The following is a 15,422-nucleotide window of genomic DNA, read 5'->3' on the forward strand; positions in this document are numbered from 1 at the left end:
TGGATGCTGATTTTTGTGAAGAGATCTATCTTAGGGTTTTCTACGGCATCCCATCACCATAGTATCATTGTGCTTGCTGTCACCATGTGGTACATTTACAGTGTATTCACTGAGTTCCACCATACACCCTTTGTGAGTGAAGAAATAAACTTTTCTTTACATCATTTTCTAGGAGAAAAACCATGCACAGCATTTACAGAACACACTGCTTATAAACAGACTCAGACTTCTAAAGCTTTCCAGATTATTGGTGAAGAAAGTAGTAGTGTGAGATGAATTCGAACAGGAATCTACTTTCCTGCTTCACATTGACCTGGGGATTAGAATGAGAGAAAATGGATCATAGAAATAAGACACTAATTAATTCCTCAAGACTAAAAACATTTTTAACTTTAAAGTAAATTGTCCCAAGAAAGTCAAACTTCCAAGTTTCAAGACATCACAATTCTCATCATTAACTGGAGTCATTTAGCAGAGAGTGTCTGTTAGAAAATGTTTAGGGCAAGATTGTGGCTTTACATTAGTGGCTGCATTGCAGGGGTGGGTAGGAGGAGAAGCGATGTAACGGTGGCCCTTCTCTGCTGGTCAGTGCACAGGAAGGGATGGGAGAGAGGCCCAATCATGACCCCACCCTTTCATGCAGACTAGCACCATAATTCATCTTAGATCAGGGGATCTCATCTTTTTCAATACCAGGACTCCCCTCCCCCAATACCAGGACTCCCCTCCCCCTCCATTTAGCTGGGATGGCACCTCCCCTTTAGCAATATGGAAAGAGCAAGATGGCCACGACCCCTTGCACTGAGACCTCCTCTTCTAGATTTCTAGCACTCTGGTATTGTGTAGGAGGACTCCACCTGGACTCTGCAGAAGGCTTCTTGTGCTCCTGCCCTTCCTTGCCCACCAAAGATGAGCCACCGTCTAACCCTCAGTATTTACAAACCAGTGAGTATAATACAGAAAAGGGAGAGGAGGAGGATCACTAGCCAAAAACCTTAGGGTGAGAACTAGGGAAGTACTAGGCAGGTGTGATAAGGCTCATAGCCAAATGGGGAAAAAACAGGGATTTGGGGCATTTCCCCAGTTCTGCCTTTTCTAGCGTCTCCGTTTCCATTTTTGCAGTAGCAAAAGTCATTTTATGACGGAAAACTGCTTTTTCCAATAGATAGACGCCAGGAAGATTTACTGGTTGGTTTGAGCATTGTGTTGTCTCTTCCCATCAACTATTCACAGCTCTCCTATCTGGCAGAACTGGAGTGCCTTGTGTTCTCATGGTGCAATCCCTGCGGTAAAAGTCATCTGAACACGTGTGACTGAATCGCTGACACTCTCTTTATAAAGCAGGATTAGCTATATCGTTTATTTAATTTTCTTCACACTGACGAATGCTTTATTGAAAGAGGCAAGTCATTACGATGGCTAAGGAAAAGAGGCAATGTCCCTAACTGAAACAGAATTGGATTTAGGACTTTATTTTGCCTCCTCCCTGGTCCTGAAAACATATTATATCCTATCACATAAATCCTCTAACGCTAAATTTATTGCTTGGAAATTTATTCATGGTATTTATCCAATTTTGTGCACTAGCTGTAGTCCCAGTGTCTAAGGGAAATAAGAATCTGGAGAGAAAACAGCTGGCTCCAACTCAGCCCAGGAAAGACAAAGGTGGTGATGATAGACAAACGGAAGCATTTTGAAGATCCAGCAGAGAATGTGACCTCACTCTGAACAGGCGGTTTGTACATCCTGGTAGCCAGCTGCATGCTGGACCAGCTTTCATTATCAGGGGGGCCTCCAGGGTCAATCCAGGCTGAAGCATGTCACAGTGATTTGTTCTGGAGGTGCTGAGTGCATTGATTAATGTAGCTAGGCTAGGACACTGCAATATGCTGTACCTTGGACTGGCCCTGGAGGCCACCTGAAAAAGAAAGCTAGTTCAACACACCACTACCTGTTTGGCAGAGCAGACCAACTTGAGCACATCACAATAAATAATATTCTGCACTGGCTGCCTAGCCAGCACTGCGCTGATTTCAAGATCCTGGTCCTTATCTTCATACCCCTAGCCAGGCTCCATCCTGTTCATCTGCAAAATCACCTCTTGCTCCACACCCCAATGTGTCAGCTGCACTTGAAAGGGGTGCTCAGGCTGACGGACAGCGGAAATTGCAAGGTCAGAGGACAAGCTGTTCTTGGTGGAAGCTGTTTAAGCACAGAGTTCTCTCTATAGGAGATCATGCAGACCCTGAGTCTTGCCATCATGAGGGCAGGATGCAAGACTCAGCTCTTTCAGCAAGACTTCCCCTAAGAATTGCATTGTGAATCCAGCTGCATCCTCCAGGAAATAAGCTGCCCAGATTTGATTCTGCTTAAGTAAGTGGCTTTACATTTGGTGAAATGGGGAGGGATGTCAGAGGAGGCTGTGGGAGCTTTGTTCTTCTTTAGGGGGAAAAAAAAGATACTTCTCAGGGTTCGTCTACACTGCAGCTGCGAGTGTGCTTCCCAACTCAGGTATGCAGCGCACTAAAAATAGCAGAGTAGCCAGGGGTAGCACAGGCAGCGGTTTGGGCTAGCTGCCCACATATGTACCCAGGGAGTCCAGGTGGTTTTGTGGGGAGAAGGGATAGCTCAGTGGTTTGAGCATTGGCCTGCTAAACCCAGGGTTGTGAGTTCAATCCTTGAGGGGGCCACTTAGGGATCTGGGGCAAAATCAGTACTTGGTCCTGTTAATAAAGGCAGGGGGCTGGACTCAATGACCTTTCAAGGTCCCTTCCAGTTCTAGGAGATAGGATATCTCCATTAATTATTATTATTTGTATTCGGGTGGCTAGCCCAAACTGCCGCCTGTGCTGTTTTTAGCATGGTAGCTCAAGCAAAGCTAGAGTGTGTTTGTCTACCTGAGCTGGGAAGCACACCCCAGCTGCAATGTAGATGTGCCCTAAACATATATAATTGTGCCCAGATACTGTAGTGCTGGGCACCATATAGCTATAAGAACAATGCTGGTCCAAAAGTTGCAAACTTCAAAATTTATTGATTAAAAAGGGGAAAAAATTGTCAATAAAAATTCTCATCATTTGACCAGCCCTAATAATATTCACCACTTCCCCACCCTTCGCCATTATTTTTTGCATGATAAAACTTATACTTGCACTGACTCATTTGCAAAACTAACAGCAGAATAAAATGAAACAAACGAGAATAGCTTCAAAATAAATGGACCGCAAAATCATAGTCTAAACAAGAACAAAACAGGTCAAGCATTTAGCATTATTCCGTTTTCTTTTCTGCTAACTAATGCCCTGTCACAGTGTTAACACATTAATATGTGTGTGACCATAAATGCTGCAATTGAGGCTTTATAGACTCTTTCTAACCTTGGTTCTTGTCAGATGGGATGAAATATCATTATTTTATAAAGATAATCAAGTATCTTAGAATTTGTATTATGTATTTAAGGGACATCATCAATTTGAAATATTAAACATGCTTCTCTCTGAATTTCTTTACCTATTATTACTTTGAGTACACCTAAGATTACTGTAATTGAAAGAGTAGAGAGCAAATGTTTTTTCCAATTTGTCAACTCACTATACAAAGTCCTATCATCTGTACAAACTGAGAAATATAGTCACTATTTCTCTCTCAGTTATAGGTATCTTACGTTTTACTTACTATAATAGTAGGTAAAAAAAATGTTCACACAGAAGTGTGATTTTTTTCTAAAGTTGACCCTGTTCTTTTGAAAAGACCAATTTCCTATTGACAACTTAGTTTAGCATTCCAAATCCAGAGTAGGCATGCACCCAGTTTTCTTTGTTTGCTTGTTTTTTGTCTAGAATCTTGCTCAAATATCTTGTAAAATTCAGGAAACTGCACTTGATATTTCCAGAATTTCCAAGCTGAAGGAGGACTGTCCAGACCTCCCTTCCCTATCCCTTTATATTTGCCTTGACTCACCACAGAACCCCAGAGCCTTTTGTTTGCCTACCTATGCGCCTGCATTGTGTAAGGAGAAATATTAAAGGATTTTGCAGGAAACTTCATACACCCTGGCCAGAAAGATGGTGGCCATTCATATGGGAAGAGAGTGGGGAGTGGAAAGTGACAGGAAAAAAGAGTGGAGGATCATCATGATTCTGAAAGAGATGTAGAGTCCTCCAAAAACACTACTGAAATCCTCTTAGCTGATTACACCCTTGGGTCAGTTCTCTGGCCTAGTCAGCTCTGTTACATCCCAGGTTCAGAGCAGCCATGCTTCCTGAAATGGCTGAAAGCAAAACTAGGGACAGTAATCTCTGCCACTGGAGTGAAGATGTGCCATTTATTTTATTTCTTCATCTCTTAGTATCAGTTCTAGAGTGGCTTTATGGACCACTTGTCTTTCTCGCTGCAGTACGTGGTGATCCTGCTATGTAAGAGAAGGGATGGGCAGAAAAGCAGTTCAGAATGAAGGGTGACTGCACATATACTGTAGTCAATCCCAAATCATTCCGTAGGTTGGACGGGGAGGTAGACATATGCTAAGGCAGCAGTTCTCAACCCGTGGGCCGCATGTGGCCCAATTAGCACACAGCTGCGGCCCAGCTCAGCTGTGTGCTAAAGGCCACAGGCTCTGGACTCCCAGCTGCCCTGCTGCATGGCGGGCTCCGGGCTCACAGCTGCGCGGTGGGCTCTGGGCAGCTGGCTGCCACCCGGCCACACATAATGGGGTCGGGGTCCTGGCTGCCCCCCAGCCCCACATGGTAGGGGTCCCCACACAGCAGGGTCTGGAGGCAGGGTTCCTGCCCCCCACCCAGCTCTCCACTTCTGGCCCCACTCTGTGGAGGGGTCTCTGGGCAGAGGGCACTGAGCATAGGGGTTTGTGGGGAGGGGCTAAGTGGGGGGCACTGTGGTTCTCAACCTGTGGCCCAGGTAACACTTTGTGGGCTGCATATGTGGCCCACCATGATAAACAGGTTAAGAACCACTGTGCTAAGGTATCTGGGGCCCTTCCAAACACTTCTTTGGGACAGGCACAGGTTTTTCGTTCTGTTTGTACAGCACCTAACACAATGGAGTCCTTCTGGTCTATGACTGGCACTCCTAACTGCTACTGCAATACCAATAATAAAATAATAACAACAATGAGACTATTTTAACTTGGGTAGAAGTCTTCCAGTATCTTTTACCTTTCTTGAAAGCCAGACCTGTCTCTTTTACACGGTTCACATAAAGCCGACGAAACCCTTCTTCTTCCACAGAAGAGAGAGAAAAGCCTACAGAAATACCAAGCGACACAATTAAAACATCTTCAGAATTAGTTATATAAAAACCACAAGAGACATCTCATGCACAATATCGGAGGGCACTCTTTTCCACAATAAGCAAAATCCTTGATAAAGCAGTACCCAATCCTATTGTGAGCATCCTTTACTCATGCAAGTAGTTCCATAGCAGTATTCAAGAAGTCTACTCGTGAGTAAGGATTATCTATGTGAGTAATGGGCTTTTCAGAATTGGGGCCCAATTTTTCAGGGGGTGAGGGGTAGTATTAAAGCTTTAAAAAACTGAAAAGGAAAATTACTAAATAAATAAGTTACTTAAAAAGCTGAATTGAATTTTTGCATTTACATAGATCATTCAAGTTTTATTTGGGGAGACCACAGCTGTAAATACCTGGAATGTGCTTAAAACTGTCTTGCCACAAAAGGTCACTTCAAGAAGTTGGATATTTGCAGACAAAATGAATATAATGTTATGGTTTGTGTCCCAAACCAACAAAGGCCAGGAAATTCAGAGTTATGGCTGATACTCACACAAGGCATAATAGTGCCTGTTCAAGCAGAATGTCAGCTTTTACTTTTTGAATTTCCTGGGCTGTGCTGGTTTGTAAAATGCTGCCTTTTTTTCTTTTCTCAGCTGCTGCTGGCATGACTTGTTATTCACCAAGTCTCAGTGCACACTTTTATGGCTAAGTTATAAACCTGCAAACCAGAGATTTATAATGGAAATACTGACACAGACTTAATTTTAAGAGTGCAAATGACACAACTATATTTGATATTGGTGATTTTCTTTATCCATTACTTGGATTTAATATAATGTCAGCTCTAATGTGTGTATAGAATAAAATGTATTTTATTAAATTTGTTTTATTTATTTACTATTGAGACTTACCTAAAAAAGGACATTTGCTTTTCTGAAACTTCATGGCACCCTAGATGTGTATTATTCTTTTTTTCAAAGAAAACTTTTATGAATCTCTAGGGAGAGATGCTTGTTTGACATGCAATCAGCCATCAGTCAAGAGGAAGCAGATGTACTGGGAGCCTATTCTGACTCTGACTCCTTTCAAATTGATGTTTATGGATGGCAAGTTATTCTTTCAATCATCATTAAAAAAATAGGGGCCAGCCCACAGGCCTGTGGCATATGGCCATTTATCACTTAACAGACAATTTGGAGACCAGAAGCTGGGCTCCTCAACTTGGAATATAAATGGAATCTGTCAAGCTCACTTCATGCACCAAGGTTAGTGGGGAGAGAAATTCTGAATAAACTGAAGAACGGCCAGGAAAAAAGAAATGGTAACTATGGGCTTGTCCTCACTGCAGAGTTAATTCAAGTCCCATCCAGTCACAAAACCCCTTAACTCAAGTGTGGCAGTGCATTTAACTTGAGTGAACTGACCCATCGAGGCTACAGCACGAGTTAGCAGAACACACCAGCTGCTAGTCCAATCACTCTGTGCAGCTCAAGTGTTATTTTGCAACGTGTGCTCAAGCTAGACCAACTCCAGAGGTATTAACTCAAATGTAGATCAGCCAACGCTGCAGTGAACACATAGCCTATAACATGGCTCTTGAAAGATAGGACCAAGACATTGATGAGATACTTGTGAGCTGTTTATGAGCTATAGTGTCCCCTTCCAGAGAGAACCCGGTGAAAGTGGACAAGTTCAGCTGGAAACTCTGCAGTTTACTGTAGGCCATCTCTACACTACAAAATTATGTCGACCTAACTTACGTTGCATACAGCCACCGCAGTTATTAAATCGCTTGTGTGTGTGCATGCTTGGCTCCTTGTGTCGGTGGTGCATGTCCTTACCAGGAGCACTTGTATCGACCGTATTGTCAGTGTGGGATGGCTTCTGAAAGCCAGTAATAATCAAAGTAAGCAACGCAGTGTCTACACTGACACTGTGTCAACTTAATTACATTGACCGTAACTCTACGCTGCTCAGGCTGGTGGTGTTACTAAATCGGCATAGAGAGGCGTTGGCGGGAGCCAAATTTAAGTGAAGACACTTCCACAGCTAGGTCGACGCAAGGCAGCTTACATTGACCTGTGTAGTGTAGACCAGGCCTTAGTAGAGTTTCTCTCAACCATTTTGCTTGGGGAGCTGGGTTTGTCTGCCTTGAGTTGCTTTACCTTAGCGAAGTCATTTAACCTCTCTGCCTTTGATTCTCTAGCTGTTCCATGAAGATAGGAACACGTTACAAAGGCACTGTCAGGATTAATTAACAGTTTGTAAGAAGATTAAAAGTGTACAAGAATTATTATGATGATTATAGCTGGAATTCTAGCAATAGCAACAGTTAATGTTGCCTACAATTTCAGTAATGACAACACTTCTTTAAATAACACTTTCTCAAGCAGGCTGCACAAGGCACATGGAATTTTGGTACATAGTGTTAAAATCTTTAAAATGTGCAGTAAGTTCGCTTTGGATTGAATGAAGCACAGCAGTGAAAGCACGTGATAATTTGGAAGCAGTCTTTTACAGAGCACACTGAAGGTGGTAGGAGCACTGCCTCATTCAATACAATAATTTAAGATCCTGCATAGGTGCATTCTATTGCTATCTAACTAACATAGGCTCCAATTCAGGAAAGCATCCCTATTCATGGAAGCACTTATACAAGTGCTTATATGTTTTCCTGATTTGGGGCTACAGTGTTGCCACACTACGGATTTGTTTTAATTATTATGGTTTTTAAAAAACTAGGAAATTCAAAAAATATCTCTGTTAAGACAGCAAAGTTTAGGGTCCCAATGCTATAAAGGCTTACACACATGCTTAGTTTTTTTTTCATATTGCGAGAGGTCAGTAGGACTACTCACTGCATGTAAACTTAAGCACATGATCTTGGTAGGACTGTAAAAGTCAGCACTTTGTTAAAATTGCAAAGGTTATGTTAATCTACATAAAGGCAACGTCAAGCATTAAAAATTCAAATGCACTTGCAACCTTAACTCTTGTCTCTCGTATGCATGCATTTCAATATAGGCTTAATATTACAACATCACTTAATATTATTTTCACAGGACCCAGGCCTTATTCAGAGCCCGATCCTGCTCCCATTAAAGTCAAAAGGAGTTTTGCTATTTCTTTCAATGAGTGCAGTAAGCATTATGAGGGGTATTAATTGTCCGCAGGATCAGGCCCACCCATCAGACACATTTCCTGCCTCAAACAGCTCAACTGATCATTTTATTTTACAATAGTTTGTTTTCATTGTTTTCCCCTTTTTTACGCTCCTGCCGCTAAATAAACCCAAAAGGGAATAAAGACAAGCCCTTAACTATTGAAGTCTTCCCAGGCACAACATAATTATTGAACCTGGGGTCATAATTGTGCTAGTTAATATGTATGTCTTAAATCTTTAGTTTTCAAATAGCCAGTGTCGCAGCTTTGCACCAGAGCTCAACATTCAAAATGGCCTCCAGCTGTATAATAATCAGTTTTGGGATTCAAAATTATTCTATTCATTAAAACAGAATATTTGGATAAACATTAAAAGATGCGGATCAGCTGCCCGGGGGGTAGACTGCAAAAGAAATGTAAAAATACTGTAATTGCCTGACCAAAGGGCAATCTTGCCAATCTAAAGGCTTGTAATTTTGAATACTAAAAAGCTGAAAAAACAGATAAGACAACAGAGATTTTGCTAAAATGATATACAGAGTATTTCCCCTCTCTTTATAAATGTGTTAATATTATGGGGCATATTCCGGCTTCAGAGATGCACTGAGCTTCTATTGACTTCACTGGATACCAAACTCGTGTATTCAAAGCCCGCCTATGCTGGACAAGATTGTGACCTGTCTCGGATGCTTGGGCAGGGAAGTAAAGGGGCACAAGGGGCTTCCTTACTTCTCTGAGATGATTACCCATGCTGTGGGTAGCACCATATAGGGGAGTGCATCCTCTGAAGGGCCACTATATAACCCCCACACACGGGCAAGGAAGAGACTGGAGGAAGCCAGAAATGGGGGGGACAAGGGTCCATTCCCCTTGGTCCCAATGCATTGGGGGACATGTGATACATCATGCATAGAGATGGTGCTGGATACTTTCCACTTGGAGCAGCAGGTTAACCAGGAGGTAGGCTGTGACTCTGGGCTAATGTTAATGCGCACTAGGGAACTTTTAGTGCACACCAGCAAGGTTCACCTGGGCCAGTTAGTTTGCAACACATAGGTGTGCATTGGAATGTGCACCCCACCGGAGTGTACTACCACCCTGTGTAGGCAAGCCCAGAGTCACAATCTGCTTCCCCATCTGCTCCTGCAGCAGTGCAACAACACACTGTCACTTGAGACTTACTGCAAAGCCACAATTTATCTTATAATACAAACATTAACATAACACATGGCTATTGGGAGAGGGGAGTTCTGCTCTACAAGGTTCTGTTTTTCACCATTCCCGCTGACAAAAGCACTCCGTGGCTCCATATCTCTGTGCCACATTCTTAATCACAAGGATTTTGCACAGTATGTTCTGAGAAGCTACACAAACAAGAAAACATTAACTTTCATGAGCGATCTGCACATGCTACAGTTCATGTGCCGGTGTGGACTTTGCATTCAGTTTGTTAACAAAAATAAAATAAAATCCATCCAGCTCCAATCCGGCTTTTCATGGTTTCTCTTGCTCTGGATGACACAGGAGTCAGAGGTGCTTTTTTTATTTTGCTCAACAGTCCCTTAAGGTATTTTAATGAATTGTAAATAAGAGCATGTTTACACCAGGATTTGATAGGAAAAACAAAAACAAATCAGGAAGAAAACTTACCATAAAAATCAGAGGCTGTATCGGACTTCTCAATCTGAATGTGCTGTGTAATTTTTTGACAGATTTCAATTTCTTTGTATAACTGAACAGACAAAATATTTAAAAAAATCCATTATCACAAAAGGTTGTACTGTTTGTCACCATTCTGAGCAGATCTTTCTTTTTAATTAAAGGGGCAGAAGGGGAACCATGGTTATTTATTTACTGCAGCCTTCCCTACACCTGTAAAATGTATTGCTGGAGCCACTGTGCTTTATTTTTAGAAACACTGGATTGTGATTAAAAGAGAGGAATGTGATTATTTCTAGTACTGCCTGCATGCAAGTGGTTATATGCCAATGTCCATCCACCAGTAAAGTTCTGAGTGCACAAGGACTGCAGGGTTTGGCCCCCAGGTATTTCTATTTAATAGTCTGGGAAAATTCAGGGTGTGTAAGAATTCTGATTTAAAAATAGATTTAAATCATTATTTGTATTGAGACTATTTTTTTAATTTTATATCCAATTTTTTATTTACATGTTGCCCGTTCTTTACTTCTTCCCCATTTTATAGCCTGAAATTGCTGAAGTGGATTTATTTTATTTTATTTATTTCCTAATTGCTAGTAGAATATCACATCTGACAGAGAGATTTCTCTACTACAAAGTTTCACACTTGAAATGCTCATTTAGGTCAGCAAGTCCAGTCTCCTCCTATCACAGGCAACCCCATCATATCATCCCATTTATAAATTTATCAAGCTCTATCTTAAAATTAGTTAGGTATTATTATTATTATTATTATTAACATCCTTACTGGGGGAACACCATAAACTCAAAACACAAAAATGATTATATGTGCAAGGAACACCACCTTCTGGTGTTACCAATTTCCGCAAGTAAACAAAACTGAAATGGCTTCAACCAGGCTATACTCCACCTACTAGGGATTGCAACTTGAACTCAATGGGACTTGTGCTTTTAAATCAGTCAGATGCCTTTCTTTCTTTCTTTCTTTCTTTCTTTCTGTCTATGTCACGCATATCCCCCACATCCCATTACCATAAGGTCTGAGCACCTCATGGTCTTTAATGTATTGATCTAGACAACACCCCTGTGAGGCAGGGCAGTGCTATTATTCCCATTTTACAGATGGGGAACTGAGGCACAGAGAGGCTAAGGGCCAGATTTACAAAGGAATTTAGATATCTCAAAATGCAGCTTAGTGCCTAATGGGATTTTCAAAAGCAAGTAGGCAGCTCACTGCCATTGAAATCAGCTTTTGACATTCCAACTAGGTCCCTAAAAACCTTTGTAAATCTGGCCCTATAAGTGACTTAGCCAAGGTAACTCAGGCTGTCTGTGGCAGAGTAGGGAATTGCACTTGGGTCCTCCACGTCCTAGGCCTAACCACTGGAACATCCTTTCTCTCTTTCAAGACATGCCACCCTCAGATGCCTAAATGCAGGATTAGCAGCATAACTGTAAGTTCCTGTATTTGTAAATGTTGGCCTGTGTGTAGAAAAACATTCACAATAAGTTTGCGAACATATCAACTGTCTAAATAACTACATTGTTAATGCTGATGCAAATCTGTATGGGAGTGACTAAGGTTTTATGCACTAAGTATTTTTAATAAAAATACAATTTTAGCCCCCTGGTGCTATAAATGTTTAAGCACAGAGACCAGGAGTTCTCAACCTTTTTCTTACTGAGTCCCCCCCCACCCCCCGCTATAAAAACACCAGGCCGAGCGGGGGGTGGGGGGAAAGGACTTGGGGCTCTATGCTGGCAGGGGGATGGCCTTGGGCATAGGCATAGTTTTACTTCTATTGCGGGGGTGGGGGGGGAGAGCTGGCGGGGCTTGAGCCAGCTCCGCACAGCCGGGTCCAGGGAGGGAGCACCACCTCCATCCCCTGACTCACTCAGGAGGCCACCCAGCCTGTCTGGGCTGTGAGGGGGCACAACCAAAAATTATGACTCCAAGAGGGTAGATTGGCAGAGGCCCTGGAGGTTTTTCGCCTTCCTCCGCAGCATAGGGCAGGGGTCGCAGGCTGGAAGATTCTGTGGTGGGTGGGTCAGCTTTTGTGGCCTGCATCATGCGGGAGGTCAGACTAGATGACCATATTGGTCCCTTCTGACCTTAAAGTCTATGAGTCTATGAGTTCAAAAAGTTTGAACATTGCTCATGGTGCAGGGAGGGAGTAGCTAGGGGCTGTGTGCGCGCAGGGGGTAGCTCAGGGTGCAGGGATGGGGGTAGCTGGGGCTGTATGAAGTGAGGGGAGTAGCTCAGGGTGCAGGAAGGGGGTAGCTAGGGGCTGTGTACGCGCAGGGAGTAGCGCAGGGTGCAGGGACGGGGGTAGCTGGGGCTGTATGAAGTGAGGGGAGTAGCTCAGGGTGCAGGAAGGGGGTAGCTAGGGGCTGTGTACAGGGCTCCCAGTGCGGCTCCCAGCTTCGGGGGGGGGAGGGGGGGACCTGGGGCTCCAGGCTTCAGCCCCCCCCAGCTAGTCCTGGCTTGCGGGGGGAGGTTTGCCAGTTTCAGCTCCACCACTCCCGGCTTCGGGGGCTGGAGAGGGTGCTGGCATCAGTCCCACGCCGCTCCCAGCTTGGGGTGGGGGGCCACCGGCTTCACCCCTGTGCTGCTCCTGGCTGGGGGGGGGGGGGGCGCCAGCTTCAGCCCCGCCCTCCTCCTGTCTTTGGGGCAGCGGGGCCACCAGCTTTAGCCCCGCGCCACTCCTGGCTTCAGCGCTGGGGCTCGGGGCACTGGGTTTCGGCCGCAGGGCTCTGCGCCCCCCCGAAAGGGCTTGCAGACCCCCGGTTGAGAACCGCTGACATAGAATCATATGATAGAATCACATGCTGAACTTTAAGTATAGCTATGTATCTGGTTAAATAGTTGCAGGATCTGAGCTTTAATTTTCAATATTTTGATTTTTGCCTATGGCAGTTTTTAAAAAATTCAAATAAGAGACCCTGCTAGGAGTGGTGTTTGTTTGTTTGTTTGTTTGTTTGTTTGTTTGTTTGTTTTAAAAAGAAGCAGCAGCAGCATTTACAATCTTGTTCATTATCATCTAAAGCTGCAATAGTAGAAAAATTCAAATTAGTTTTACAAAGCCTCAACCTGATTTAAATCAAAGGTTTTTTAAAAAGTTATTTAAATCATTATGTAAATAACCTTCATTGAAATGATGCCACCCTAGAAACAAGTTTACTACAGATTCCTTAATTGGGATATTTTCACAACATAAAGTGTTTCTCGTCCCTTTCCTCAATATGAACTGTGCCATCTAAACCAAAGAGGAAATCCTGAGCAGCATAAAAGGCCAGAAACAAAGTGTGACTGGCATGGATCTATGTGGGGGTAGGGAAGGCTGCACAGAAAATACTCATGTGAACGCTACACTGTCTGCAGACTACAGAGTACTGCTCCATAGCAACTTTCTCAGCCAGGGGTTTCTAAAGACATGGAACCAGGCCCTCAGCTGATGTAAACTGTCATAGTTCCATTAACTTCAACTCAGCGCCGATGAATTACACACACTGAGGATCTGGCCCATGGAGAGGAGGTGGGGCTTGCTATGGGCTCATGGGGCTCAGGCTGAAAAATTGCGGGGTAGACATTCAGGCTTGGACTGGAGCCTGAGCTCTGGAACCCCTCCTCCCTCGCAGGGTCCCACAACTCAGGCTCCAGCCCAAACCCAAACCTCTAGACAGCAATTTTTACCCCTGCAGTCCGAGCCCAGTGAGCCTGAGGCAGCTGACTTGGGCCGGCCGTGGCCGAGCCGTAGGTCTTTTATCCCACTGTAGTGTCCCCTCACGGACTAAATAGGAGCCCAGAGTTGTCATGCTTCAATGGATGAGCACAAGCAGAGGGGCATCTTAAAGAAGAGATTTAATAATCTACATTTTTATACTGCAGTCAGTTCAAGAGCCTCTTACAAGATTTGTTATACTCTCTTGTAATACCATGAACAACAGCATGGCACCATGTTATTATCCGGCAAGCCCAATCTCCAACTCTAGGTGGCAGTGTTTCCTCTTTGTTCCAGTCAGATTCCCTCTCAGCTCCCAATGTTTCCAAAAGATCAAGGCATTGCCATCTCCAGTAGCTTTTTTAACTCTTCTCAAGCCTTTCATGTCCTTGCACAGATGCCATTTTCCTCTAAAGCTTTGATTCCCTCCCCACCCTCCCCGCCCCTTCCTGTAACTCCTGATGCCTTCTCCCTCGCTCCAACCCAACGCTCAGGCCTTTACTACACAGTCCCTTGTTTCCCAATTAAAGCCATGCATTACTTTACAGAACAGTAACACCTAAATCAGATGCAAAGGAAAGCAGTTTAGCATGTCAGATTCCAGCCAAAAGAAACCTGACATGCTTATTTGCTCTAAAAAGCACTAAAAGCACTAAAAACAAATACAAAATAAAAAGCAACTACCCTGTAGCACAGCTAACATTAAAAAAAACCCCTCAGAGTTACAAGCCTCCATGCGCTTTTTTAAAAAAATGTTTGAATATAATTACTTCATTTACATTATAAAATAATGTTTTTGAAAATATAGATTTCAAATCTCTAATTTTGATTGAAAAATCACCTAGTTTATGATGAAAGAAAAGAGAACATCTTAGCTGCCTCAGAAATTCTATTAAACTTTTTCTAAATGAATAGATTTTAAAAGCTGTTGATTAGAAGGAAAGTAGAGAGTTAGGCAACATTAATATTAAATAACCCTGTAAATAGCTATTTGAGAGACTACAAAACTGAAGGCATTAGTCAATTTTATTATAAGTTAATTGCAAGAGGATCTCTTCAAGAAACACCTAAATAAAAATAATCACAAAGATTTTCTAGCAAGCATACACATGTACAATATGACACGTGCACTGCTGTCCTTCTGGTGATAGGTTAGGTCCTGGTCCTTCAGACACTTATGTGCATTGTGAACTTTAAGCATGTGAATAGTCCCACTGATTTCAAATTAAGATTTTAAAGTTAAGCACTATGCATAAGTGCTGCAGGATCAGGGCTTTATTTTTCATAGAATGTTGGATGGCTACATCAGCCCTATGCTACCCTGGCGCTGGGGGAATTTCCCAGAAGACTGTTTTGATCCCTCTAAGCAGTGAAGGCCAGGATCTGGCTCCTTAACATTTGAGTTTCCTGACTTTTGAGTGCTTAATTTCTCAGTTCTAACGTGCCATTAATGCTATTTCCCCTCATTTAATTTCTCTATTATGTTTTAAGGGTGATAATGGTGGTGGAGGTTGAGGGTGTTGTTCCATCCCAACACATCCTTAAGTAAGATACCATTAACAGAGGCATCCTGAACTGACAGGGGCGTGGGGGTTTTTTAACTGATTTTTTTACTTCAGCAGTTTTTGAGA

The 15,422-nt window shown here is 43.1% G+C and overlaps 1 protein-coding gene across 3 annotated transcripts in view; it reads right to left on the bottom strand.

Moving 5' to 3' along the window:
* TIAM1 (TIAM Rac1 associated GEF 1) overlaps positions 1 to 15,422 on the bottom strand; it is a 97,448-nt gene that overhangs the window by 40,600 nt on the left and 41,426 nt on the right. For all 3 annotated transcript variants that reach the window (XM_065410873.1, XM_065410865.1, XM_065410856.1), the window contains 2 exons: positions 10,061 to 10,142; positions 5,172 to 5,258 (listed from right to left, as the gene is read on the bottom strand). In XM_065410873.1, the coding sequence (XP_065266945.1) occupies positions 5,172 to 5,258; positions 10,061 to 10,142 (169 nt within the window). The remainder of the gene's footprint in view (positions 1 to 5,171; positions 5,259 to 10,060; positions 10,143 to 15,422) is intronic.

This window comes from Emys orbicularis, chromosome 1 (assembly GCF_028017835.1).
Source record: "Emys orbicularis isolate rEmyOrb1 chromosome 1, rEmyOrb1.hap1, whole genome shotgun sequence".
Taxonomy (NCBI): Eukaryota; Metazoa; Chordata; order Testudines; family Emydidae; genus Emys; species Emys orbicularis.